Here is a 23667-nt window from a genome sequence, read left to right as displayed (position 1 = left end):
GGAGGGTCAGGGGAGGGAGCAATTGGGGGGAACATTTTACTAACTATATTGATGTCTAACCAATGTACTGTATACTTGAAACTAATTAAAATTTAAAATAAATAAATAAATAAATGGTTAAAATGATACATTTTATATTATATGTATTTTACCATAATTTTAAAAATAAAAATTTGTAGAACATTTAAATAAAAGAAACATTTTAAGTGATAAAAATTATTTCCTTTCCATAATAAAGATATTAGTACTAACTAAAAAAAAAGTCACCATGGTTTTTTTATTCATACAAAACAACACTTCATATTAATTATTTGCTTAAAGTTTATGCACTATCTTATATTACTAATTCTAAATTTTCATTAGAAAGGTAAAGTGAAAATATAAATACCGTCACAAAAAATGGACACTAAATAAATACTAAAAAAAAATCACCATTCCTTGTCAAGTTTTGTTTGGGGTGGGTGATTTATCTTTAAAACTAAACTCTTTATACTTTTGGTGGCACCAGGGAAGCAGAATAAATAAAGTCAGCAGGTTTTTTTTTTTCTACCTGTGAAGCACAGATTATTGCTCACACCAAGAAAGCAAAGGAGTGGTTTTTATTGAGGCATGAGGCTATCCACACCATTGCTTTGCTCTTTCCTGTGGTGTAGAAGGTTCTATTATCATACTGAGGGGACAAAAATAGATTAAAGGAACACCGGGGATGTTCGGAATGATTCACTATGTGGATGCCCTTGTCTTCTGGTGATGGATTGGTTCAATGGTTTGTAAATGATCTTTCGAGAAAGATTGGACAAAGGAACAAACCTCTCCCCACACTCTGCCACATAGCTCTCTTCTCTGACTCCCTGATTTAAATGGTCTTTCACAGGAATGACAAACTGATAAGGGTTTACAACCAAGAGAGTCCTTTCCAACATTCAGATTCAACTCAAAGCCCAAAGAGATTTCTTTTAACATTAAAATTATTTGTTTGCTCAGAAGTAGTGGTAATCAAGTAGTAATGCTCTATTCTCAGGAACCGAGATCTCTGTAATAATATTGCTTTTGTTCTCATAATGAATTCCAATTATCTCTTCACCATCAAAGACTCAAATTATAGAAAACAAAATAAAACTCTAAAGAAACTGAATAGCATAACCAGTAAATTAGATCAGAAGCTGCCCAGTAAAGCACATTCAGTTGTGCTTCTTTTAGCTGAGAAAAGCACATCCAGCAATTTACCTTTAGATTTACTGTAAACTCTTGGTGGATACACTCCCTGCTCAGACCCAACATCTGCTTCAGTCTTGGTCTCTGCTCTTATTTCCTATAAGACAGGTCTTTCTGGAAGCTGCCTCTGATCTTTTTCATTTTTGGAACAAATCTAGTTCGTATAAGAGGAAGCCTTCTTCTCTTTCAAGTGTCAGTGTTGAGGTAAGGTTTAGTTTCAGTCTTAGTATGAGGAAGTAAGCCTCTCACTTGCCATCGCCCCTATGAGCAAGGGTTGAAATGGCCTCTACCTCTAGATCACTGAGCTGGAGGATTACTGGGATTTCCATGGCCTGGTCACCCCTTCTTTAACCTCGTTCCTCCTATTCCTTGTGATCCAGTTCAGACACACACAGCATGGAAATGTGGTAGCTCTTACTTAGTCACCACTGCATCAAGCAATAATGTGAAAGGAGAGGTATCCATCTTTATGTCTTCCTGAAGGCTGGTGTGTAATGGACACCAGAGGGCAGTTGCAGCTTCTTTGGGTACTTATTGTAGCAGGTCCTATTTTTTTTCTAGCAATTTCAGCAGCCTACAGACTTGATTCGACCACAAAAGATACACTGTGAGGGCTGACCATGCACTTCACTCGGAGGGTGGAAACGGAAGTGACATGAATTACACACACACAGACACACACACACACACGGTGTTTGTATAAAGAAAGAGGAGGAGGGAATAATAGAAATACATAGAGCTCTTCGTTTAAAATGTAGAATTCCAGTATTATAATGTTCTCTTTATTAAACTACAAATGCAAGGATCTTCATGGGGTCACCTTTTGTATCCTCCCAGCAACCTATGGAGCAGCAGAATTCAGAAAAACGATGCTTGCTAGTAGTAACAGTTCAGCCATCTTACAAACTCCACTATGCCAAAGAGTTAATATAAATAGCAGTTGTAGAATCAGTAAACTAAATAATCCTTGGTTCCTATCTTTACTCATGCTAGGATAAAACACTATTAGGGACAACACCAGAGTAAAATTCAGAAGACTTCATAGCCCGCTTATGATTGGGAAGAGTCTAGGGGATGTTAGTTAGAAATAACCAGTCAGTCATAGTTTAAATAACCACTTAGTAGAATATTCAAGAAGCAGTATTTTCTCATTATTTCTCTTTTAAAGCATTACTTAATTGCCTAGCAAGATTCCGGTCATTCCTTTTTCTCCCCAGGGAAATGGAAGATAACTCTATTTCTCTCAGTGCAGTCTACCTGTCAGGCATTTTACATGCATTATTTCATTTATTGCTCACAACAGATAAAGGGAGTCAGATTCATGGAGATTATGTTATTGTCCAACCGCATCCATTTGGACTCCACAGCCCTTGCTGTTTCTGTGGTACATCACTACTTCTCAGAGGAATTATTATTATTATTATTATTATTATTATTACTATTATTATTTGCCTTCAACAAGGTACAATGCCATCTACCTCAGCATCCTGTCATTACCCATGTCTATCATCAAACAGCAGTTGGGACAGACCCTCTTTATCTTCTAGGAACATTTGGCAAAAGGAGAAATGGTGGTAAGTGCAGGGGATGAGAGAAGACCATGGAGCACTTTCCTCTGCAGTATTCTTCCAGGCTGGAAAAGATAATTCGGCCTTGTTAACTGTCAACTGAACTTTTTCCCACTTGAGGACTCTTCTCAGTCCTACCAGGTTTTCTTACATTTTCCTTTAAATCTTCCACAAGGAGATCCTAACTGGTGAATTCCTAGAGTCATTCGCTGTCCCCTTTTCAGGATTTTTCATTGTTGATGGGATAAAAGCTCAGGGTTTTGGTGGAACCCCTACTTTTTGTCCCTTGGGTTGTTATTATTTACTGTGGATATAAACCTTTGATTGAACATACTTTCTTTTATATTACGAAATGTTGCAAATAGACAAAAATACAGAGGATAATATTATATATATGTATCACCATTTACCTCTATAAAGTACTACATTGTGCTATAATAACTTCCAGTGTTTTTAGAAGTGCCATTCATAGATTCAAAACCTTCTCGTGCCCTCCTCCACAATCAGTCCCCTCCCTACTTAGAGGTTACCAGTATCTTGACTTTGGTGTTTGTCATTCCTACGCATGTTTTTATATCATTACTACATATGTAAGTATCCAGAAGAATGTTTAGTTTTGGTTTATATGTTTTACATTTTTATGTAAGTGGTACATATTCTTCAGCAACTTGCCCTTTTTCTCAATGTAATGTTTTAAGATTTGTCTTGGTAGCTCTACTTCATACATTGAATTCATTTCTATATTATAAAGTATTCAATATGATGACATCGCACTTCATCTATTTTCCTATTGATTGATATTGAGGTTGTTTGTTTTCAGTTATTAACAATGCTGTCAATGAACATTGTTGTGCACATGATCATAGTTTTCCACTTTCAGAATAAATCCTGTTATTCAGACAAAGTGGCAAACTCAAGTCTGGCTTATCTGTTGGACTGTAACCTTTGTGATATTCCTTGTGTCCTCTTCATTCCTAACTGATGCTTTACTATGAAATCTGATAGAATTATCAACTGTCTCTAATTAGAGTATAACTGAGGGGCTAAATTTGGCCTACTACAAATTTCTCTTAGGTTCTGATTGAGATTTTGATTGAGAATTCCCTGGCCCTGAAACCAGAGAGAAGTCTTCTTTAATATATCATAACCATAGCAACAACAAAACTTAGTTGCTATTTGTTAAGTTCCCAAGAAACTCTAGGCCTCAATGAAATCTAATTATTTTATGATAAGCTTCAGGGTGAGCTTTACAAGTAACCCAATTTGTGGTGAAGTCTTCCAGCCATAATCAGTTTCCTGGCTGCATGTCTAACCAGGGAAATTCTCATCTACTATCGTCATTTCTAAGAGGTCTCAGAGCTCTGGTTCTTCTTCAGCATTTTACGTTGTTAACATTTTACATTTTATTCTGTGGTTCTGGAAAATTCTAGGTCTCTGGGATTCCTCATCTCTTCTGCCCAGCACTAGAGACATTACATTCTGACCAAGTGATGATGAAAAGAGAGCCAGATAGTCGATCACTCAGCATCAGATTGGCGGTAACACTTTTGGCATTGTCCCTCTGCCTTCAAGGTGACTACTGGCATGTATATCTTTCACTCTGGACTTGTGTGCTCCTTTGTTTTGTTTTGTTTTGTTTCAGTTTAGAGTTTTGTTTTCCCAGGTTTAAATATTTTAATTTATTTTTCTTTTGATATCAAAAGAACATTTTTATAGAAACTTTCAATTAGAAGAATATTAAAAAGAACACATCAATTATAAGCTCATTTTCCAGAGGCATTAATATTTGAGCATGTTACCTTCCATTTTTCTGTGCATTTTTCTTATATTTGAGATCATATTGCACATGCTATTTGTAGTTTATTTTTTCTTAACATTACCTATTCATCCATCCATCCATCCAACACACTTTTCCCCCAAAATACCTTCTTATTTTATAAAGTTCTTATATAACATTACTCCTGATTATTTTCCCATGGTATTAGGATCTCTATATAAGCATCATTTACCAACTCAAAAAGTATACATTTTGCATTTTGAAGCATGATGACAAAATAGTTTCCAGAAACATTGTACCTATTTCCACTCCAAATATTTTGAGAGCCTGCTTTCCCTATACGTTATCTCTTTTTGATTCTAATCACCTTTTTGCTCTGTTTTAATTGCAGACTAATCTGCTTTCTCATTGAGCCAGTGATCTTGAACTGCAGTATATTCCAACCTCCAACTTGTCTAAAATTTAACTTCTCTTGACTCCCTAGAATTTCCTTCTTCTAGGGATGACCTAATAGACTATAGTTAATTTCCTTTTCAGGGAGGCAGGGCAGTGAGATGAGCTTCTCCTGGAAGTTAGGATGACCAACATTTACCCTAAGGGCATTGGGTGATGGCTCTCAGAGTGAGAAGGAAAGTCTGAGATTAAGGCTTTTGTGTTTCTAATGCTCTCTGAACACTCTCAGTCAGTGCACATGAACCTCTACAGAAACTGAAAGTCACACGTGGCCCATTTGTTTCAGGGTCCTCAGAGGAGTTCTCTTTCCCCCTCCTCTGATGGCTTCGTTTGCATAACCAAGCGGCTTTAGAGTGAATTAGGTCAAGATCTATCTCTAACTTCTTGTTGAGACTACCTCTCTGAAAATTCTAGCTCTTCCTTATTCCCAGGAGTTACCAATCAGATCTTGGCATTATTGGCTGAAAAACACCAAAACTGGTTTCAAAAGCCATATCTTCTTATACCTAAATCACTTTCTAGTATAGATCTAGTCCACTGGAAGGAAACTCTATAGGACATTTGCTCTAAAAGAAACAATAAATTAGAGTGATGATAATTTAAAATTGCACCAAGACTCTAGAAGTGGAAGGAAAATTGTACTAGTTTTCACCATAAGGAGTTTACAAAGGATTCTAAACAAACACATCACCAGCCACAAGAAACAGGAATTTGGACTTTAACACAAGTTTAAATAGTCTGAATATAAAAGGGGTCAGAATAGAGCAGATAAGGCTAGCTAGCTCTAAGGGATATTGTTTTGGTAGAATGCTTTAGGTTCCATGAGTATTTGCATTTTGTGGCTTATTTGGAGAGTGACATTGTTTTATCAAATAACTGAGGCTCCAGAGAGGCTGTAGCACCCTTGGTTCAGAGGTTTGGCATGCAAAACGAAGGAAGGAGCAGAACTAGCCCACAACTAACAGTACTCAAACCTGTTCCTGAGCTGGTAGACCCCTGCTTCTGGGCTTTGCTGCTGCCCTGCCTCTGGAAATCCACAGCATGGGACAGAAACTTAGAGAGCCGGGTGGCTGGGAGACTGGAACTTAGAGAGCCGGGTGGCTGGGAGACTGGACTGGGATTCCATTTGGAGGTCCAGCAACACATCCAAGGATGTCTTATTCTGGGCCAGCAATCCCTATTGTTCTAAATGCCACACCGTTTGCTCTAGGCAGGCCCTTTGGGGACACTGGCCGGTTTCAGGCAGAATAAAAACAATAGCAAACACTGAGATATTAGCACTTACTATTGCCAGGCCTTGTTTTAACTGCTTTACATATATTAACACACTTATTGCTCTCAACAATCCTACAGGGAAGGTATTATGCAAGTAGGGGGAAAGAGAAAAAGGAAAAGAGCAGAGGAAGAAAGGGGCAAGAAAAATTCAATGCAATTCAACAATTATTTGCTAAGCACAGACTCTGTTCCTGGGGATGTGATAATGAATAAAATAAAGGAGGGAATAAAGAAAAGGTGATAAAGATAAAGAAAGGAAGGGGAGGAAGAGGGGGAATGAAGAGAAGGAGAGGAGAGGAAAGGAGAGAAATGATGAAGACAAGAGAAAAGAAAGCCGTGCACATGGCAGGCAATGGTAATAGGAAAAACCTCAGGGGTTGGCCACACAGTCTGGTCTGAGGCTAAGGCTGCTTTCTTCTGGCCCAGTCTCTTACCCACTATTACCACGAGGTTGATGCACACAATCTTTCCAACAAGACAGTTCTAATCCCGGTAACATTGGCCTGATGCAGCTGGAGGCAGGTAGCTTAAACCTGGTTTAACAGGTAAATTTCCCCAGGTTACAAAAGTCAACGACATATTGTGTCGTGTGAGCTTTTACTGTTTTCTCAGATAACATACCTCTTAGAATTTCTTCTTCTAAGAGCCTCAATAACACAAGTATGTATTCTGTGTCTTCAAGCAATATTTGACCAAAGGGCTTATTTTTATCCTACTGCCACTGACAGTATTACTTTTCAGCCAAGTTTCACACAGGTATCTCTTTCCAACATTTGCTACCTGTTCAAATGATTATCTCATGTCACTTTTTTCTCTTCCTGTTCCCCCCACAACCCTCCTCAGAAAGGACCCTTACAGCCTGTTCTGAACATCAGAAGGGACTGCCAGGGCCTTGTGCTGATGACTCCCACCCTCGGTCAGCCTCCACTGCCAGCCAACTATATGGCACCAGCCATGCTTTCTCTCTGGCCTTTAGGGGTCCCATAAAAGGCAGCCCCTGCCATGTCCCAGACCCACCTTAGTCCTGACTTAATTCAGGTAGCTTCCCAGATGCACTGAGATGCCAGGACTTCGAAGGTGGGACTCGATCTCAGAAGACACTGGTCCTGGAGACATATTCTTACAGTCCAGAGAGGAAGGACAGTCTGAGCAAACCCCACCCTTTCACAGCCACTCAGTTCCCTTTTTTTGTTTCCTGACTTAAACCAATGCCTTTTTTTTTTCTTCTCAGCAGCATGGTATCTGGTTCCCCGCTGCTGTCCCTAGTCTACTCCCCCACCCCCAGCTGTCTCCGCCCTTCATTTGCTTGGGACCTCTGACACTACTATCTTGAGTTTGCTCTGAAAGAACCCTTCTCAACATTACTGGGGCCTCTGAGACTCTAGATGGGGCTAGGTTTGAGCAGACTTGTTGTCAGGCTGACCTCCTCAAGGTAAAGAGACTACATACTTAAAGGATTGTGGAGATGGTCAGCCGAGAGAGTGGAGACTTACAGAAAAGAGGAGAAATGTAGACCCACAAAGATAAAACAAAAGGACTAAAGAGGAAGATTGCCTTTAGAGTCTCATGTCCTCCAAGGCAGAGGAGACTCCGGGTCACACAATCAAACTTGATAGTGAAGAATGGAGAGTGCTCACAAAGGGACCCCAAAGTACAGAACCTGACAGGAGAGACAAGACTTCCCCCTGCTGAGTCATTTTCTAAGAAGGCATTTTTTTTTTCTACAGAAAAAAATGTCTGAATGCAAGCCCACACAGACTTGTGATCTTCTCTATTTTTTGTGGATATTGATTTTCTCCATTAAAGATTCTGCCTCAGAGATTAACTCCTAATTTACAATTTTCTCATAAATCGTGTAAAGCGATAAACCAGAATAGGTTTGTTACTTAAAGCCTGAATGTTTCCTCGGTCACCTCCATTATGTTCCAGCAGCAATCTTCTCCCAAAGCATTCTCCTAAGAAATTCAGTCAGTACTGGCTACAGACCAAGATGGCAGCAGAGCCCCTAATGACTGACCTGCTTGCCCACCTTGACACATCAGATGCTGTCATGTTTACTTGCCCCAGGTGCTGTATCCTAATGCAGAAATAGATCACAGATTCCACCAGAAGTTCGTCAGAATTTTTAAGGTGATAGGACTTTTTAAAAAAGTAATCATAGGATAGTAGAGTGGTTAATCCTCACATCTGCACAAAATAGATGGGCAGCAAGTTATTGCGTGATCTTCCTATTTTATTGACAATTTATAGCCTTTCGACTAGTCCCTGAATGGCTGCTCCAGTCACCTGCCTGAGAGTTGGTCACAGACATTTAACTTTCTTTCCCCTTTTTTTTATTCAGATTCTACTTTTTGTCACATGCCCTGTCTATTCTCAAGGTGCATCTTATGATTGAGTCTGAGATTTGATAGGCATACAATAGGGGGTCCAGACAAAGGAGAGCAGGACAAAGGAAAGGGGAAAGTAAACCTAGATGCTTCCTCACCTTCTTCCCATGAGCACTCTCTTAATACATTTGGGCTAGATAGACAGAAGGATTGCACCTAAATAGTGCAAATAAATGGCCTAGTGTCACCTAAAAAGATTCCCAATGTAATATAAGGTTCTGTGTTTGATGCTATCTTGTTCAACATTTTCATTAATAACCTTTTTAGGGAGCTATAGAAAATAGTTTAGCTAATCAGTGAATGGGAAGAGGTTGTTGTTAGCTAGATGGAATGATAGAAGCAGAGCAAAGAGTTTCTGAAAGATCTTGAGTACCTAGTGTGATAAACTAAATTCAACAAGTGTATTTTACCAAGGCTAAGGTTCATATCCCATAATTGGGCAGCAACATTGAACTTCAAATAACTCCAGGTGAAAGTGGAGTAGCAGTAGGACTTGTGAAAATGGTTCAGACGTTTTTGCTGGTAGTAATCAGTAGAAATGTCATGTCAGTAACATGGCTGTCAGAAAATACAAAGTGATATTAGACTTGTCTGCAAAAGTAAAATATCTAGACAGAGGAATGTAAATGGGCCACCTACTCTGCAAGACCAGGCTATATCTAGAGTCCTGTGTTCAGTTCTGAGTGCCTCAGAACTGAGCAGGAGCATGTCCAAAACAGAGACTAGGACTTATGAAGGGAATCGAAACCAAAGCCATGTCACATGAGGTATTATAGAATGAAATAAAGTTCATTAGACTAAGAGGGGCCACGTTTACTGTCTTCATATTTCCAAGTAACTAACATTTAAAACCTCTAGAAACTCCTCAAAGGCCAGTCAGTGATACTACCTAAGAGCCTGGAGAGAATAAAATGCTATGAGACTACAGGCTGGCTGTTTGGCAAAGAAATTTTTAAGAAATGTAGTAGGTAATGGTCCTATTTGTATTATCTCATGCCTGGAGCCATCCGACAAAAAGGGGATGGTCAGAAAGTCAGCTCAGGACCTGTGGGTGATCCTGGAGAGTTATGCAAGGGGGAGATCTCAGGCTCTCATAGTTTATTAGCGCCTAATCCACTGGCACCTCCTCCTGCATCCCTGCCCAATTTTCTCTCCTCATTCTCCTCTACCCTGCAGTTGCCCCTGCTTCCCCTGTGTGATGTTGTGGTTAAGTGCAAGGCTGTGGTGTTAGATCACCTGGGATCAAATTCCGGCTCCGCAAAATAACCATTTGTATGACTTTGAGTAAGTGAATTTAATGCCTCTTGTGCCTCAGTTTCCTCACCTGTTAAATATTAATAATGGTACCCACTGCCTGGGGTGATAGGATTAAAAAGGTAGTATACAAGGTGGCTAAGATAATGCCTAGCATATAATAAATACTCAATAATTGTTAGCTATTATAATTCCCAGGCCACAATAGTCATATTGTATAATGGTAAGGGCACCTGGGCTCTGGATTCATATCACTTGTGTTTGCATCCTGGCTCCACTAAATACTATCGACATTGGGCAATTTTTTAAAACAGTCCACGGTCTCGATTTCCTCATTCGTAAAATGGGAATAATGGTACCACCTAGCTCCTGGAATTACTGTAAAAGTTTTACGAGACAATCCATTTTAAGTGCTCAGTACCTGAGTCTTTCTCTACTGGACTCTTTTGAAACCTAGCACATGTCTTCTGCCAGGTGTTGGTGAAAGAATGTCCAAACATATTGAAAAGTTTTATAAGAGTTTATTTGAGCCAAAATTTTGAAGACATGCCTGGAAGTAAAGCCGAATGGATAAAGAAAATGCTCTGGAGAGCAGCAGTTTTACATTTCCTTTTATGCATTCAGAATCAAAGGAGAAAATGTAAGGAATATCTGAAATGCATTGGTGGTAGATTAAGGAGGTAAGAGAAAGCAAAGTGGGGAAATCTCTAGGATTGAATAAAAGGCAAAATAGAGAAACACATACTTCTTTTACATTGGTGGGCACAGGCTAGTTTATTAACATTTACGGCATATGGAAGTGGTATGCGGGGAACAAGATAACAATGTACTTTTCTGTGATCTCATGCTTTGGTGGTCCTGTGCTCTGGTGTTTGTGCTTGTACCTTCAAGGAGCCTAGAAAAGAAAATTACTCTGACATTTCAGAGGTATGTTATCCTAGATGTATAAGAACAATGGACAGGGCTCACTTAAAGTAAAGATTGACCTTTGCTGAGGAAACTGTAGGCCTGGGATATAATTACCTGCCATGACCTGCCTAGTCAGAAATGTTTATATTCAGACCATCCTTTGTGGTTGCTTTTGGTCACAGAGTTTGTAAGTCCTGCCATGCCTTTCAAACCGGAAAGGGAAGAGCCACTGGATACTTTCTATCTCTTGACCTGATTGCAGGAGCTGAACAATTTCTTCCCCACTTTTCAGAATCAAGGGCAGCCAACTTGCTCCCTCAACAGAAAAAGGTTGTTTTAATGCTGATCACTGATCTTTTTTAATTTTTTATAAAGTATTTAGTCTGAAATTACACACTTGCAAACATGCTTATTTGATTATTGTGTCCAACACAGAAATAGGCATTCAATAAACATTTGTTGAATGGACCAACTGGCTATGTGACAGATGAACTCGAGTACTGGCTCCCTCCAAGCTTTCAGTGAACCAACAGTTCACTGCAAAAGACGTTCCCAGTGTCCTTGAGGTAGAACAGGAATGGAACGTGCCGGTGGAGACCTCCTCCACTTGACCCTAGTCCTGGCTTCCATCCGGGATAGGGAGAGGTTGGCCAGAGGGTATGGCAAGAACACTGCTTCCTTCACTTCAGGCTGCGCCTAATCAGCATCTGCCAAAAGTGATGAAGTGAGGAAAAGTTCCACAGCTAGGGGGCGGGAGGAAGTCGAAGACAATAGATCATCAGCCTGAGAGCCGTTCCTTAAGATCCCGCCTGCGGCTCCGAATCGTCCTCTTAGCCACCAGAGGGCGATGCACACAGAACTTTAGACTCTATGTCTCTCCTACCGACTCCAACGAGGAAGAGCAACCAGGAACCTCCTACATACTTCCGTTTCCGGGCCTGCCTCTTTCTTTCCCTGCTGGTTGTGATCTCGCTAACATGGTAGGACTTTAGGGTGGGGGCACAGTAACATCCAGTTTAATCTTTCCTCCTCCGTCGACGGTGCCATCCCAGGGTCCAGGCCCGTGGGCGGACTCGCCAAAGAAACCCAGTGTTGATGGGACCGGCCCCAAAGGGACCAGGCTTCAGGGCCAGGAATTGAAGTGATAGGATCAAAGAGGTAGACTTAGGTGGTAGAGTGGATATGTTCTCTTAATACTTTGGGGCTCGTCGGAAACTGCTGTGCTTGGAGCATATAGAGCTGGACCACCTTCTGTAGAACGTTGTGTGTGAGCAAGGAGTTTGAGAGTCGAGTCCTCGCGGGCCGCCTTATCATTTGGGTCGTAATTGTCACATTGGCGTCTGATAACACGGCACGTACTGAACGGTTTATTTCATAGGTGAACGTTCCTAAAACCCGCCGGACTTTCTGTAAGAAGTGTGGCAAGCACCAACCCCACAAAGTGACACAGTACAAGAAGGGCAAAGACTCTCTGTATGCGCAGGGTAAGACGGTCTGTAGGTGATCTGGTTACACTGTGGCATTTGTGTAGTAGTATAGTGTAGGAGTCTAGAACCGCCGCTCCCCCGCTGCCACCACGTCCCACTTGTTGGGCATTGCTATTTCTGCTGGAAACCCCAGGATAAAACCCGGAAGAAGACTTTGCCATGTGGCTGTTGGGATTCATTATTTTGTTATACAATAATAATTTTCGTTCTCCCAGGAAAGCGGCGTTATGACAGGAAGCAGAGTGGTTATGGTGGGCAGACTAAGCCGATTTTCCGCAAAAAGGTGAGTAGTAATTACTGTTTGGTATGCTTCCCACACACTTCTGCAGTGTACATAGTATGTGTTCATAGTTTCAGCGAAGTTATCTCATTCACCTATAGTGACATACATAGTAGGCAGTGGAGCTGGGAGTTCAACCCCTGTCTGACTCTAGTCTCCAGTATTCTACCATTGCAGTGTTTTGGTTTTTTTTTTGTTTGTTTTTTTTCTGAAGAGGCAAACATCGAGTTAAGGAATGTGCTCTGCCTTCCTAAGAACTGAAGTTGGAATACACTAGTAAATCTTTCCTTTGCCCTGTTCCTTTCTCTCATGTCCTAGTGAATCCTCAGCTCTTGCAATAAGAATCGTTCTCATTTTGCTCCTCAGCTCATCTGCATTGTCTGCTACCTATCTCATGAAGTCATAAAGCTCTTTAAAATGGTCTTCCAGCGGCCTCCTGAATTCTGTCATTCTCAGGCTTGATGTGTTTCTCTCTTGACCTCAGGTGATTTTGTTACCCCTTAAAGAACACAGTGCTTGGAACAGTCTTCAGGCACTTTGCTCTTCATTTAGCCTAGTTCCAGAAAGTATTAAGGAATGACTTTAGTGTTCATTTAGGTGCAATAAATGATTTGATTTCAAAGTGTTGAAAGGAATGCTTGATTCCGTTTTCACATTCAGGTAACTTGTTTAGAAGATGGGGAGGTTCTAGCTGGGTTTTGGAGTCTTTGAGAACTGTGAACTAGCAGCAGTAGAATTCTGCATACGAGAGCAAGCTTAAAAAGTTGAGGATTCCTGGGGAGTGTACCTTAAGTTAAAATAATGTCGTTGAATTCTAGATGTAATTGTAGGTAGTCTTTGGAGACTTGATAGATCTTAAGTAACAGTTGTTAACCCTATTTTACGAATTGTGAAAGTTGTGTTTATCAAAAATCTGACAGGGGAGGAAAGTTAAATGTCTCTGACCAACTCTCAGGCAGGTGACTGGAGCAGCCATTCAGGGACTAGTTGGATGATACATTTTTGGTTGTGGAATACTTAACCGTAGAGCAGCTGAAAGGCCCCAAGTTCATGGTAGTATAATGAGTACCTATTTGATAAGAAGCATGTTTGTGAATGGAGAACTTGATGGCAATGAGATAACCTGCTACCTTTGCTATTTATTACATTTTCTCTTAAATTCACTGTTTTTCACATTTGTTTTCTCCCTACAGCTAAAGACAAATTGTCTTATTTGCAAAGCTCTAAGTAGTATTAACCCAACATACTCATTTTTGAAGAGATTTTCTCAGTGATTATGAAGGGTTTGACTTAAATTTTTTTTCCAGGCTAAAACTACAAAGAAGATTGTCTTGAGGCTTGAATGCGTTGAGCCCAACTGCAGATCTAAGAGAATGCTGGCTATAAAGAGATGCAAGCATTTTGAACTGGGAGGAGATAAAAAGAGAAAGGTATATAATTTGGGGTGGATGGTTTAATCTTTTCTATACAGTTTTATTTGAAGAGGTGAACATTTCTGCCCATTCATTTATTGTGACATAAGGATCGGGCAGTCCTCTCAAAATAACTTGATCTATAGCTGAGGGTGTGAGGCTTTTGGTGTTGGTTTTGGCGTGAGTAGGAAAGGAAGAATTGAGGACTTAACCTTAAAGGATGGTGATCCCTTTAGGAATAGACACTGTTCTGATGGAGTAGAGATTCTTTGCAAAATTAAAAAAAACAAAACTCTTTTCTGTTACAGGGCCAAGTGATCCAGTTCTAAGCTTCATATTTTGTTTTATCATGAAGACAATAAAATCTTGAGGATATGTTCACTTCATGTGGTCGGAGTTGATCTTCTGGGAAAGAAATAAACTAGTGTCAATAAAATTCCCCTTTGGGGGAAATTTAGGCTTGATGGTTCCGTGTACTTTGTTCATTTCGGTTGAATCTGGCTGAACTATCAGAAGCTGTGGTCTGGTTTGGCACTTCAGTCACTTGCAACTTCATGGGATCCTTTTTGCTGTTTCAAAGCAAGAGCTACGGGTTATAAATAGAGAGCTAAACCTCGCTGACAGAGTGAGCTCAGTAACAATTCTATCTATAGAAAATGTAAAGTTTACCAAGAGTGAAATAATTTGTTTTACCTTTGCTACTTCAGTCATTTGAGGAATTTTGGCCCCGTTCTCTAGGCACAGCATATTGTATGTATTATACGTCTTCAGACGTATACCACCTAGATGTTTTGACATGCCTCAAAATTAGTAGACAAATTCTTTTCATGTCAAAATTACTGCAAAAGATAATTTCTAGTGAATTAAAATTCCCAGTGGAATCTAGCAGGGATATCTCCATTTTTAACAATACCTAACAGTTTCAAATTTTACATCTCTTTTCTCTGTATATTACCATATACTTCATTCTTACTGATGTTCAGCTCTTCACACTTGAGCAACAAAACTGGATGGCAAAGCACGTATGCTATACATTTTGGTGACTGGAAGTGCATCTTAGCATTTTGTATCCGTGGATGACTAAGCCTGGGTTTACCAATTTCATTCCAGTTTTTGTCAACTGGCAATGATTAGTCTTCCAATTTTATTGAAAATAATTGGTAATCACCTGACAGGTAAAGGAATTGTTACAACATATACTTTGAATTCTGAGTGAGCTTTTTGCGCCCTGTTGGTTTCTGTAGTGAAATTTTATTCAATGGAATAAAAACAGCTTAAGTGAGAATGAAAGGACAAGAGGGGTAGTAACTTTGGCAACAAAATATAAATATTTAAGGAAGCTTTATGTAGTCTGGCTCACTAGCTGAAGCAAAACAGTTCCTGTGGGATTTATTCTAGTTTTTAAGCGTGAAGTCCATCCATAATACCCAAGCTTTTTCTTCACAGGGAGGAGCTTTGTGATATGGCAGGCAGGATTACAGGCTACTCCTTGACCCAAGGAAGCAATATTGATGGTATAAGAACGAGGTCCACCAATCTCTTGAAGGTTTACCATAGCCACAGCCCAGGCTAAGTTGGAGAGAGGGCGTTCCCACACCTCAATGTTGTCTTCCTGAAAAGTAAGCCAAGAAAATAGGTGTGAAAACTTGGTAGCGAGCAATAAACTGCCTTGCTAGTTGTGACATTCAGTTTTATTGTCAGAACTAATGAACACTTCGAGGAAAAATTAAAATTATCCCGTAGCATGTTTTGGAAATAGAATGATTCTAGCAAAACTCTTCATTACTGATTATATTGAGATTTAAAAAAATATATTCTTGAAAGATCAGTACATATCGTCACACGACAGATTTAGGCCCAAGACAAACTTGGTACTTGGGTACAAAGCCATCTTAAAGTACACACCCAAAATAAACATTTGGATGAATTATAAACCAGAAGGCGGGAGAACATGTTCCGAGCCAATTCCTATTTTCTCCCATAGAACATTACAGTACCTTTCTAAGTAGGTACCCCTGCTTGCCCAAGGGGTCCTGGTTGATGGCAATTACATCTTTATTCTGAAGGAGGGCTTTGGCTTGAGGGCTGATGTGTCGGAGGTCATTGGACATGAGTAATGGAGCTGCCATGATAGCCCAGAGGGCCATCTGAGTTATCTGCTGATCCCAGCTGAGGCCGAAGTTGCCAATCACTAACTGGGACAAAGAATGGAAGAATTCAAATGAGAGAAGACAGAATCATTCTTAAAGTTGCCCAGACAGAAGCCACTTTCCATGGCACCCTGCTCTGAGTACTCACAAAAAGCCTGCTCCCAGGAACTTGCCAATTTATCTTGAATGTCAAGAAGGAAACAGGCCCACTGCAGGGGTTTGACCAAGGACGGCTCACGTTCTTACCATATCTGGGTCATTCCAACCCCCTGGTCCCGCGACACTAACAATTGTCTTCTGGTTAGAAGATGTCCAGTCCAAGATACTCTTTACACTTTGCCAAGAATCATAAATGTCCCCAGAATTTCTCCAGTGATTGCAGTACTCTCGGATTTCTGTGTAATTGGGCTGTGGAAACATAACTTCTGTTTACTTTTTACTACCATTCTTGTGAGTTGAAAATCAATTTAAAGAGGCACTGTGGCCTTCTCTTTAGTTTAGAGCTTAACGGTCTCCATGAAGAGAGCTAAATTAAACTCTTATATAATGGAACTTCGTTGTAAGAAGTTTGCTTCAGAAGTAGGCAATATAACTGAAAATCCCTACATAAAATGGCTTTAACACTGTTTATGCTGGAAATTTACCAATGGTAACTAGGTACTGGGATTATGGCAGATTTAAATTTTTTGCACACTTCACTGTATTTTCAAACTTCTAAAATGAAGTAACATGTAACGAGTAACATGTATTACTTTTATCAGAAATAATAAATGATCTTAAGTAAAAATAACAGCTGTAAAATTACAGAGAACTCATCAAGCATATGATAAGGCAATCTGAATCCTAGGTATATAATTTGTTAATGGAATGAATAAAAGTTTGTAAATAGGCACGTGGGATATTCAAGGATAAAAGTTTGTAAATAGGCACGTGGGATATTCAAGGATTGAGAAAGAGGTGAAAAGTATTTTACAGAGATTTGAAGAAAATAACAAGGATTTGTTCTATAAATAATTATTCATTTCCAATATGCTAGGGATATAGTGACTAAATCAGACAAGGTTCCTGCCCTCCTGGAACTTAACATTCTAGCAGGGGAGACAGACAATAAACCAGTCAACACATAATTCCATATCGTGCTAAGGTCTTAGAAGGAAAGTGAAAAGGTTAATGTGATAAAGAATGACTGGATAGACAGCTATTTTAGAGAAGACCTGTATGAGTCTGTGGCGTTTGGTCAGAGACTTAAATGTTAAGAAGAAGTTAAGAAAACTTAGGCAAGAACATACCACGCAGAAAACAAAAATCAGGTATAAAAGGCCCTGAGGCAGCAATAGGCTTGGAGTGTTTGAGAGACAGAAAGAATACCAGTGCAATGAGTGAACCAGTGATCAGAAATGAGGTTGGAGAGGCAGGTCAGGGACAGATCAGTGGAGCTTGATTTTGTTCCAAGTGCAATGGGAAGCCAGTTAAGGGTTTTAAGCAGAGGAGTGATATGATTCCATTTACATTTTAACTAGAACACTCTGGTGCTGCTTGGCAAATGGATGGAGGTAGGGGAGAGTGGAAGTAGAGAGATCAGGCTGTTGGGAGAAGTCTGGGTGGGAGATGATGGTGGCTTGAACGACCAAGGTGGATGCAGAGGAAATGGAAAGAAATGGGCTGATTCTGGATATATTTTGTGGTTGTTAACAACAGGATTGCTAGTGGATAGGTTGTGAACCGTGAGACAAAGGGAAGACTCAAAGATGACTGACTTCTCAAGTGGTGGTAGCTTAGACTCCAATTATAGCAGTGGGGATGGTGAGAAGTCGTTGGATTCTTGGGAGAGATGGTAGGATGAGACTGTTAAGTAAGGTTGGACTTTGAAGGAGACCTTTATCTTCTTTGTTCTCAACTTCTGAAAATCTATCAGCAAGGTTCTATTAGATTCTGGGCTCACTAGCTCACCTTACGAAAGGGCCACATATAAAGGGGCCACTCACAGGAGTACACAATACTTCTGCCAGTCTTGTTCAGGGCCAAGGACATGTGCTTATAACCTGTATGAGACAACAAAAGGTAAATTAAGGGAAAGAAGGACATTTCCAGCTGGGGCTTTATAGTTTTAAAAAAGGCTGCCTGCAAGGGTCATGTTTATATTTTAAACCAGTAGCAGAGACAGGTAGCTGCTCTGTGCTGAAATTGTATTTAATACCTTCCAGAGTGCTGGGATTGTTCTGAGGATGTAGTGCGGGATAATGCATATACTGAGGAAAGGCAGGAATGAAGATCCTCCTTTCTCTGTGATTATTTGACATCTGAACGCTTTCTCAAGTGACATTATAGAGAGTTAGAAACTATTTGTAATTAACTCTTGAATGAAAAGTGCACAATATTAGCCATGGTTAGGCAAGCACGGATTTTACATTGCATGAATGAATGGGTGCATGGACAAACTGGAAGAAGAGAAGAGGTAGGAGCTCTGACACATTAAGAGTGATTATGTCCAGTATTGTCACTGGGTACTTAAAATGAGAAGATTAGTTCTGTGGATGCTCAGTTACCTTGGCCTCAAAGTTCTTCTCTTTGCTCATGGCTAAATCTCTTGAATGAAACATACCATCTGCTAACTGTTCCACACTGTCACAGTAACAACCATCAAATTTTAGCAGATCTACTCCCCAGCTGGCAAAGGTCTTGGCATCAATGTCATAGTATCCCAAACTCCCAGGGTAGCCTGCACAGGTTTTCTTCCCAACATCTGCATAAATCCCTAGCTTCAATCCTTTGCTATGGACCTGAAATGAAAGAAAAGAGTCACCACAATAGAAGGGCGATCATGAAGTAGAAAGAGAGAAGCACTCCAGGTTGGGGACAGAGATCCCTACAGTTCACCAGGTATTGCAGCCTTTTCTTTTTTCACAAGTCCCCTGAATTATCCAGATGAGTTTGTTGGGAGACAAAAGACAAATCTTCCAGTCCTGCCAATTTCTAACTGCACATGTAAGCTATAGCATAGAACTGAAAAGAAAGCTTTCAGCCACTCTAATCTTCCTCTGACAGGAACCTACTAGTTACCTTTCTAGGGCAATGATAGATTTATCTGGATAAAGACTCTCTCCTTGACCAAACCTAATTTAGGATCCTCTGAGCCCTCTTCTCAAGTAGGCCTCAATCTTGGCCTTTAGTGTCCAGTTTTAGCAAGAATCCTGCTAAGTCATCCCCCAACCCTTGATATGTGATCAAGTTCCTCATTTTTCACCCTTGATGTCTTAAGTCCTTGGCCCAGCTTCAGCAAGAATTCCCCCTCCCTTTCATGTCTCCTCTTAGTAATTTTCCATTCACTGACCCTTCTCAATCTGCCTGTTGGCTATAAATCTTCGCTAGTCTTTGTTATATACAGTACTGCAATAGTACCGAACAAAATCTGCCTTAATTGTCTTTAACTAATGTCTGGCTCTGTTACTCTTTCATAACCTCCAGAATGTTCCTTCTATCTTCTAAATTCTAATTTATAGTACAATTGCAATACCGCTCAAAGCTTATATGGAAATATATGCACACATATGTCAAAAACCAAGTTCCTTTTTTCCTCCCAGAGAATTCGGCCATTTCAGCAAAAGGAGAACTTCTCCAAGATGGGCCTCAAGAACTATTGCAAAACATGTATCTGCTGATGGGATGAGAATTCCACCTGCTATACCTTACAATTCAATGTTCAGATAATGGCAGTTATTTTACTTTCTAAGTGTTTCTGAACAAACTTCCATATGGAAATGTTTACAGTCTCTTGAATGAAAAAGAAAATTGTCTATAAACTCACATAATTAGCTAGGTGGCGGATCCCACTAGGAAAGCGAATAGGGTCTGCCTGAAGTCTGCCTTTTGAATCTCTTTGTGCAGCCATCCAACAGTCATCAATGCAGAGGTACTCATATCCGACTTTCTTCCAGCCATCTGAGTCCATGAGATCTGCCATCTGCATGAAGAGCTTCTCACTGAAAGAGAAATCCCAAGAATCATTACAATTCATTAAACAAATGCTTGGGTACCTCCTATTTGTTAGGTACCTTGGGCCTTAACAATTGTTTTCGACCCAGTAATAGTTGGGTAGTAATCACAACCAATGCAAGGTAAAATGGACTGGGCCCTTTTTCTTCTCCTTCCCCTTCCCTCTTATTATTCTACCCCAAATCCCTGAACAATTAAAACAGGAATGAGAAATACATGAAATTGAAAAGGCTATTAGAACTAAGAAGAAAGTTCAGTAAAGTTAGAAACTACAAAGTTAACATAATCAACAGCTTCCTTAAATACCAACGATAACCTTGGAGAAAAACATACCATTGACAAGAGCAACCAAAAAAGCAATAGGAAACCTAAAGTACCTAGAGATAAATTTAAGATATGTGCAGGGCCCATAGGAATAAAACTATGATGTTCCCAAATGATTTGAATAAAAAGAGAGACATTATTTTACTCTTGGATAAGAAAACTCAAAATTAAAAAAAAAAGCTAATTCTCCCGACACACCTTTACACATTTAATAAAACCTTGAAAAAAATCCCAAAAGGACCTTTTAAGAAACTTGGCAACATGATTGAAAAAGTTCACCTAAAAGATTAAACATGTGATCATTCAGCAAAAGATAAACGAAGCTGGTGTAGTACCAGTAGCATTAGAATACTCAGATCAATGGAATTAAAGAGAGTTCAGAAAGAGATCCTTCCAGCCATCTGGTACCATGGGATTTAGTATATATGAAATGTGGCATTCCTTATAAGAGAATAAAGTCCAGACAGATTAAAGATTTTAATATTTAAAAGATCCATAAACATGCTAGTAGAAAATGTAGGTGACTATATTATCTTCAGGTAGGAAAAGACTTTCTCAGCACGATGCCAGAGTCAAAAATCACAGAGGAAAAAAATGATGTTTGATACATAAATATCAAAACCAACATGTAGCAAGAACCACTATATTCACAACATATGAAAGAGAAAAAAAAAACACAAAAAATGCCAAGCAAAAAACAACCCCCCCAAAACAAACAAAAACATTCCAGTTGAAAAATAAGGAACAGTCGATCTATAAAAAAACTAGAGAGCCATTTAACATATGAAAAGATGTTTAATCTTATTAGTAATCAAATAAATGAAAATAAAAACACCTAACAGATAGGCAAAGTTTTAAATAAATGACAAAAATGCAGTGCTGGCCAGGGTGTAGGGCAGTGCTGGCCATTGTTGGGAATGTGCACTTGTAAAACTTTTGGGGAGGATAGTTTGATATATCACAAAAAGAGCAAACCCTTTGGCCCAGTAATTAGACTTCCAAGGAAAGAATCAGATGATGTACAATGATGTACAGTTTTATTCACAGTAATGAAAAATGGAAGAGCCTGAATAGCTATCAACAGGAATTTGCTTAAATAAATTATGGTATATACATACAATTTGCATTTATGAAACTCTTATTCTGTGCCAGGCACTCCGCTTACATTTAGGAAGGGTAGGTAATTTGTCCAAGGTCACACGGCTAAGTAAGGATGAGCCAGAACTCGAATGCAGGCAGGCAAAGTTTAGTCTTGTTAACAACTCACAACATAAACATGATCTCATTTGTATAGAAAATAATGAAAAAAAGAAATCTGTCTTATTTACTAGAAAACTATTCCAAGGCTGTGTATTAACATTTTAACCATGATTATTTCTGGCTAGTGGAATGAAGGGAATCTTTATTTTCATTATACTATTTACTATCTACAGTTTTTGCATCAATCATTAGTTTTATAATCAGATACAAAAATAAGACAACTATCACTGAGAAAAAAATGAGAAAACAAAAAGAAATATGTGATGGGCACAATTGCTACACACTTTACCCCAGGGTCACAATGGACTTAGCCTGAAACTTAGATCAATTAATTCTGTGATGTTTGACCAATACCCTGACCTTACCCGTAAAGCTGTAAAGACATAAAAAGGAATAACTTACGGGCACTGGGATGTACCATACTGCTGATTATAGAGCGGCCTCTTCACCACAGGTGTCTTTATTATGTTTAAGAACTATTCTGTTATTAACCAATGTCACCCCAATAAACAATAAAAAAAGCAACTGACATGACGGGTACTAACCAGATTTATGGGGTGATCATTTCTTAAGTTATATAAATGTCTAATCACTATGTTGTACACCTGAGCTAATATCATGTTAACTGTAATTGAAAACAAAATTTAAAAAAAAAAAGACCTATTTTACAGATCCTTTTGAGTCAGCTTCCTGGGATAAGAGCTGTTATTCCCAATTTACAGACAAGGAATGTGTGGATCAAATAGGTTCAATACCTGCCTTATGAAGCCTTGCTGGGGAAGGTCAGCGAGAAGACGTTGACTCTCCAGTAGGACCTGGCAATCAGAGGCTCCTCACCCATTCCCCAGTCCTTGGAATGTGCATTCTACTTGCTTCCTCTGATCCCAGAAGCTGTCCCAAGGATGTAGCCTTGAGATAGAAATGTGTTGATACTATCTGGATGGTACATGGGCATACCTCGCTTTGTTGCACTTCACAGATGTTGCTTTTTTTTTTTTTTTTTTTACAAACTGAAGGCAAGAAGATACTCCAGCAAAGACCGACTCGCTTCATTGCTGTGGTCTGGACCCTAACCCGCAATATCTACAGGTACTAGCAGCGAGCACAACTGCAGTGAGTAGGAAAAACAGGACTTTTCTTCTCCTTTTTGCGTCATTGCGTTCCTTGGCTGTTACGAGGGACTTTAGAGAGACCATGGCGTCTCTGCATCTCCTCACCCTCTCGCCCTAGAATGTGGCTACCGGCTGAAAGGTTGACCTGGAGGAACTTTATACAGGCATTACCTCATATTGCTGCGCTTAGCTTTACTGAACAGCAAAGGCAGAGGAGCAGTTCACAAGAAGGGGCTGAACGGAACTGGATGGTAAATAGAGAAGGTCCCTAGCTGGGTAATCCAGAAGAGACGGAGAAGGCGGGGGCCGCTGGCCAGGCTACCAACCAAGGCGAGGGTCACACGGAAAAATTTACGGCCAGTGCCAATGCCGGGCAGTTTCCTGGGAATAAAAAAAAGCAGCTGCAGTAGGGAAGCTCTCCCTCGGGCTCAACCAAACACAGAAAGGCGAAGAGAAGGGGGTACCCAATATCTCTGATACCTGATACAGGAATCCGGCTCTTCTTTGCAGTCGATGTTGCACATGAAGCGCTCCCAGTGCAGCCAGCCCATGGTAGGGGTCATGGCCAAGCCATTATTCAGGGCCCAGGCCACAGGAACATCCCAGAGAACGAGGGCCAGGAAGCGAAACGCAAGTATACAGCCCGGCTGCTGGACTCCGCTCATCAGTCTCATCATCACTGTAACCATGCCTAACAGATTTCCCCAGTAAACTGGGCTTTTAAGGTTAACCTTAGGGGCGGGCCAATCACTGGAGAGTTATTAAGAAATGACGTTACTGTTTCTCAGGCAACTGGGGAGGTGGCCCAATG

At 40.0% G+C, this 23667-nt stretch overlaps 3 protein-coding genes across 4 annotated transcripts in view; 1 reads left to right on the top strand and 2 right to left on the bottom strand.

Annotated features, from left to right (window-relative positions):
• The window catches only part of BTK (Bruton tyrosine kinase), a 32115-nt gene extending 24647 nt beyond the window's left edge, over positions 1-7468 (bottom strand). Inside the window, exon 1 of one of the 2 annotated variants that reach the window (XM_011383804.1) lies at positions 7306-7468. The gene's annotated coding sequence lies outside the window, so the exon portion shown is untranslated. Of the gene's footprint in view, positions 1-1227; positions 1303-7305 lie in introns of those variants that run through there. The other variant, XM_011383805.1, reaches the window with a different exon arrangement.
• The window catches only part of LOC105308074 (60S ribosomal protein L36a), a 16706-nt gene extending 2225 nt beyond the window's left edge, over positions 1-14481 (top strand). Inside the window, exons 2-6 of the mRNA XM_023525234.1 lie at positions 11586-11818; positions 12217-12322; positions 12541-12608; positions 13913-14035; positions 14326-14481. Of these exons, the coding sequence (XP_023381002.1) occupies positions 11586-11818; positions 12217-12322; positions 12541-12608; positions 13913-14035; positions 14326-14346 (551 nt within the window). The 3' untranslated portion in view covers positions 14347-14481. The remainder of the gene's footprint in view (positions 1-11585; positions 11819-12216; positions 12323-12540; positions 12609-13912; positions 14036-14325) is intronic.
• A 767-nt stretch (positions 14482-15248) lies between these two features.
• GLA (galactosidase alpha) lies at positions 15249-23634 on the bottom strand. The gene is made up of 7 exons (XM_011383803.1): positions 23337-23634; positions 19973-20147; positions 18770-18947; positions 18118-18209; positions 16414-16575; positions 16015-16212; positions 15249-15629 (listed from the first exon to the last, which is right to left on the bottom strand). Exons 1-7 carry the CDS (start codon positions 23543-23545, stop codon positions 15360-15362), a joined length of 1284 nt encoding a protein of 427 aa, XP_011382105.1. The 5' UTR covers positions 23546-23634; the 3' UTR covers positions 15249-15359.
• Positions 23635-23667: the final 33 nt, after the last annotated feature.

Source organism: Pteropus vampyrus, unplaced genomic scaffold, assembly GCF_000151845.1.
Source record: "Pteropus vampyrus isolate Shadow unplaced genomic scaffold, Pvam_2.0 Scaffold543, whole genome shotgun sequence".
NCBI classification, from domain to species: domain Eukaryota; kingdom Metazoa; phylum Chordata; class Mammalia; order Chiroptera; family Pteropodidae; genus Pteropus; species Pteropus vampyrus.
Note: the sequence above shows the minus strand (reverse complement) of the source record. Positions and strands in the feature narration are given on the sequence as shown.

Coding starts and splice junctions, on each gene's coding strand:
- GLA (XM_011383803.1), bottom strand. CDS start 23,545: ATGGTTACAGTGATGATGAGACTGATGAGCGGAGTCCAGCAGCCGGGC. Junction 18,210..18,769: donor TGTGGAACAGTTAGCAGATG/GTATGTTTCATT, acceptor TGTCTCATACAG/GTTATAAGCACATGTCCTTG. Junction 15,630..16,014: donor AGGGGTACCTACTTAGAAAG/GTACTGTAATGT, acceptor CTTACTTTTCAG/GAAGACAACATTGAGGTGTG.